We start from the raw sequence: 4690 nt of genomic DNA, 5'->3' as shown, positions 1-4690 counted from the left end.
AAAAAAATACAAACAGATTGGTCACTGATAAATATGCCTTTCCTTTTTTATATTTGGTACATTACATATACATTAGCCATGTTCCATTTGTGTTATATTTAAAGAGAAAACAATGTAATTATTTGGAGCTGATACGATGCGAAATGTGAAAGTTCTTCAGAGTCCGTTATCTACTGCTGTGCATTTCTGGCTTAGAAAGAAACACCCATCACCCATATTTTACCGGATTGTCACTTTACCGGATTGTCACTTGCCACTGCAAAAAAAAAAAATCGGTCTGAAAATCAATCCACTTTGTCATGGACATTGCACAGTGACATGGCACCATATTGAAATGGGGGTGTATGTGCTATGATAGCCCCATGCACTCAATCTCTTCTCTTCTACAGGTTCCCGAGTTTGGGACAGGAGGCTGTCATGTCTTTTTCTCCTGACGTCTTTTCTTCTGCTGCTCAGCAAGGGGGAGAGAATGTGCCCAGCAAGTTGTCGCTGCGAAGGAAAGATTGTTTATTGTGAGTCTGGCATTTTTCAAGACATTCCAGAAAACATCTCTACTGGATGCCAGGGTCTGTCCCTGCGCTTCAACCGCTTAGCGACTCTGCTGCCGTACCAATTCGCTCATCTCAACCAGCTCATCTGGCTCTACCTGGACCACAATTCCATCACCGCCATAGATAGCTTAGCCTTTCAGGGCGTGCGTAGGCTCAAAGAACTGATTCTTAGCTCCAACAAGATCACACTTTTACACAATAAGGCTTTCAATGCTGTACCAAACCTGCGCAATCTTGATTTTTCCTACAACCAGCTACACTCTTTGCAGCCAGGTCATTTCTATGGTCTGCGTAAGCTCCAAAACCTTCACCTACGGTCCAATGGTCTCAGCAGTATACCTGTACGGACTTTTCTGGAGTGTCGCAGCCTAGAGTTCCTGGACCTGGGTTACAATCACCTACGCACCCTATTCCGCACCACCTTCTTGGGGCTGTTCAAGTTGAAAGAGCTTCATCTGGAGCATAATCAATTTTCAAGGATTAATTTGTTTCTTTTCCCACGCCTTAGCAATCTACAGGTCCTCTACTTGCAATGGAACCGGATACGATCCGTTAATCAGGGCCTGCCATGGATCTGGCATACACTGCAGAAATTAGACCTCTCAGGAAATGACATCCAGATCCTGGACCCAGCTGTTTTCCAGTGTATGCCAAACTTACAAATACTCCATCTTGAATCCAACAAGCTGAGCAACATGTCTCAGGATGTGATTTCAGCCTGGGTCTCCCTCACCACCATCAGCCTGGTGGGTAATGCCTGGGACTGCAGCCCTACCATCTGCCCCCTGGTGACCTGGCTGAAGAACTTTAGAGGTTCAAAGGACATCAAAATTATATGCAGCAGCCCCAAGTCAGTTCAGGGAGACAGAGTAATGGACATAGTGAGGAACTACACAGTCTGTGTGAACATATCAGTTGAAGAGCAAACCACAGCTATGATCATGAGGCAAACCACAGCCTCAGTTGTGGACATCAAAAAGCCTACCACACCTCCTCCTTCCACGACCACAACAACCCAAGATATATCTGCATCAACAGTACAAAGACTCACTCCACAACCTGTCTCTCCCATTGTGACAGAAAAAGACACAAGGGAGTCCATACTCATGACCTCAATCTCTCCAGAATCCTCATCATTTTCCCCAGAACTAGAGTTTGAGCATATGGCCTTCCATAAAATCATTGCAGGCAGTGTAGCCCTATTTCTCTCTGTGTCATTGATCCTGCTGGTAATTTATGTCTCATGGAAGCGCTACCCCAATAGCATGAGGCAGCTGCAGCAGCACTCAGTCAACCGCAAGCACAGAAAAAAGGCCCGGAAGCAGAAGCTTAACCTTAACTCTCAGTTACAAGAGTATTATTTGACTTATACAAACTCTCAGACCATGGATGCATTGGTAAATGAGACAAGGGCCTACACCTGCACAATCTCAGGATCCAGAGAATGTGAGGTATGATCCGCCAACTCCATCCTAAAAACACACTCTCCAGCTGCTTGGGAGTCAGGTAAATGTTTTCCACAGGGATGCACTGTAAACCTCTCTGAGCGAATGGAGACTGAGTTAAATATCCATCCTCTGTTTGACTCTGTTCTCACTGTTGTTTTAAATTAACGTTATCAATCCTAAAAACATACTGTACAGCTGCTTGGGAGTCAGAGGTCAATGTTTTCCACAGCGATCCACTGTAAACCTCTCTGAGCGAATGGAGACTGAGTTAAATATCCATCCTCTGTTTGACTCTGTTCTTACTCTTGTTGTAAATTAACGTTATCACATTAGAACAAAGTGATTGAATATATTAATCCTGTTTGTGAGTATAAACCTAATTTATATCTGCACATTTATTACGGTTATCTGCTGTTGATTACAAATGACCCTGCTTTTCACTTTTGTTATCCTTGGATGATATTGAGATCTTATTGTACTTGTATAAATGCAACTCATACATGTTATGTGTAGTTTTTTATCTTTAGCTTTTGTTCATTTTATGAAATTATATGATCACCGTGTAATTTAATTGTCATTAAACTTGTGAATGGTAGTTACTAAATAATGGGTGTCAGAAACATAATTGCAAGATTATGTTCCTGTTTTTGATCTTCATACTATACCAATGTAGCAAAAAGTCCAACAGCATTAGTAGACTTTCTTTTGGGGCACTTCACCATGACGTGTAATAAGAGAGCTTTCCATTTTATGACAAAATTACATTTTTGTATGAAAATTGCAATAAATCAATAAAAAATCTACATGATTATCCTGTCTGATCCAACACCTGGGACAAATGTTTCATGGCTGTGTGTGGTATAACACCCCACTAAGGCTATGAAAAATGCAGCCATGGTGATTTTGATCACATAGCATATAGGCTTCACAGGGCAGATTTCTATCTAGGCTCTACTATGGAAACGTACATTTCCATTTAGATTTGATTTACACTTCACATGACAGATTTTTGCCCTCCTTTTAGTTGCTTATTGTTTCCAGAGCACTATAGCATAGTCTACTGTATATGGCTCTGAATCTTCCTTTGTTTTCTTCATGATTCAGAATCCCTTAATTGCATTCACTTGATCACCATATGCTTTTAACAGGTCTTATGTTTAAGGGAATATTTAAGTACCTCAACATTATTTCTTTCCCAACAGATACAATGACTTATATCATACAAAGAAGTGATGTTTGACTAAAATAATCTTTATAAGGAAGACGCGTACTTCCATGAGGCAGCTTGATATTGTCTAAAAATGGCACAGCACTCTTTCAAAGTAGTACAGGCCAAATCAAGGCTAGCTATGGAAGTAGTTTCATCAATTGACTGGCTCATTAGGATTTTTGCCAATGCACTCAATTGATGTTGTACAGGAAATGGCTGTTTATTAATAGCATGTTTTTGAATCAGCTGAATAAAAACTCATAGGAAAGCAGGTGTGATTTTTGTGAAGATTGGATATGAATAACAGATTGGAGTTCTATAATTTTCACATGACTATCCATCATCCCTTGTATATTTACAGTAGTATGTTGCATAGCTATACAAGTAGGGACATTGACATTATTAGATACTGTCAATATCCCAAACCAAGCGTAAATGGACATAGTGGTTGTCAACTGAAGTTGGCATTGTATGACAGTACACTAATATGACTGACCATTCATATTGCAGATACTGTCCTCTGCACTGTATAAAGCAGCCGTAAGAGTGAGTAACTTGCCAAAATGCCCCTCCCCCCATTACCATTCTGTGATTGTCCTCTTTTCTCTCCTACTGGCAGACACCTAATTCAGCTCCCTCCATGCTGTGTCTGCTTGTGTTGGTGTGGGAGGGTCGTGTGTTCATGCTGTGTAACAGGCAAGGGAAAGAACAGGGGCGACAGCCACTCAGCAAACAGGTACTGTAAGGGTCAGGGCACTTTCCCTATTAGAAAAATGCCATCCGCCTCCATCTGTTTTCTCTTCTCCTCTCCTCCTCCCTCCCTTTGTCAGCTCCCGCAACGGAAAGGAAAATAAATGTAGGCAAGGAAGCATGTGTGAATGTGTTAAGTCAGGCAGGATTAGGGCAACTTGGTGCCAGCATTCAAAACCGATTTATATCTGTGAGCTATCCTACGTAATCAAAAAGGGGTGGAATTCAGTCGCAGACTTTCATTTGAGGACAATAATAACATTCTACTGGTCCTGAACTAGGAACATGTCATTCCTCAGACTTGGAGACTCTCCTCCTGTGTGTTGTGTATAGGCTGGTATTAGCAGCTACTGGACAACTTGCTGGTTATTAACCACCAATAGTGTGTATAGATTTTAAAATTCATAATGATAACTTGAGGCCAATAGAGACAGTTATAAAGATCTAACCACAACTCACTCATACGGCATGTCTATACAGAAAAGTCATATATTGAAATATGGCAGGAGGATGATGTATCCATGGCCATCATGTGACGTAAAGAGAGTGTGTACAAACATTGAGAATGGTTGATGTTCATTTTATAGCAAAATTATTTATGTTTCCCATCACTCATTTCACTTTCTATGTATGGCACGTTTTAATTTGTCTCCAGTAGTAGAAATGTTTTCAGCATACATCTGTAAAATGATGTCTTCTTCCTGGACCTCCTCAATGTCCATCTATTGAAC

The 4690-nt window shown here is 41.0% G+C and overlaps 1 protein-coding gene across 1 annotated transcript; it reads left to right on the top strand.

Annotated features, from left to right (window-relative positions):
- The first annotated feature begins 395 nt into the window (after nucleotides 1–395).
- On the top strand, nucleotides 396–2692 carry LOC124033325 (leucine-rich repeat transmembrane neuronal protein 4-like). The gene has a single exon (XM_046345321.1). It carries the CDS (start codon nucleotides 470–472, stop codon nucleotides 2006–2008), a length of 1539 nt encoding a protein of 512 aa, XP_046201277.1. The 5' UTR covers nucleotides 396–469; the 3' UTR covers nucleotides 2009–2692.
- Nucleotides 2693–4690: the final 1998 nt, after the last annotated feature.

This window comes from Oncorhynchus gorbuscha, linkage group LG04 (genome assembly GCF_021184085.1).
Source record: "Oncorhynchus gorbuscha isolate QuinsamMale2020 ecotype Even-year linkage group LG04, OgorEven_v1.0, whole genome shotgun sequence".
NCBI classification, from domain to species: domain Eukaryota; kingdom Metazoa; phylum Chordata; class Actinopteri; order Salmoniformes; family Salmonidae; genus Oncorhynchus; species Oncorhynchus gorbuscha.
This window is presented reverse-complemented; position numbering and strand designations above follow the sequence as displayed.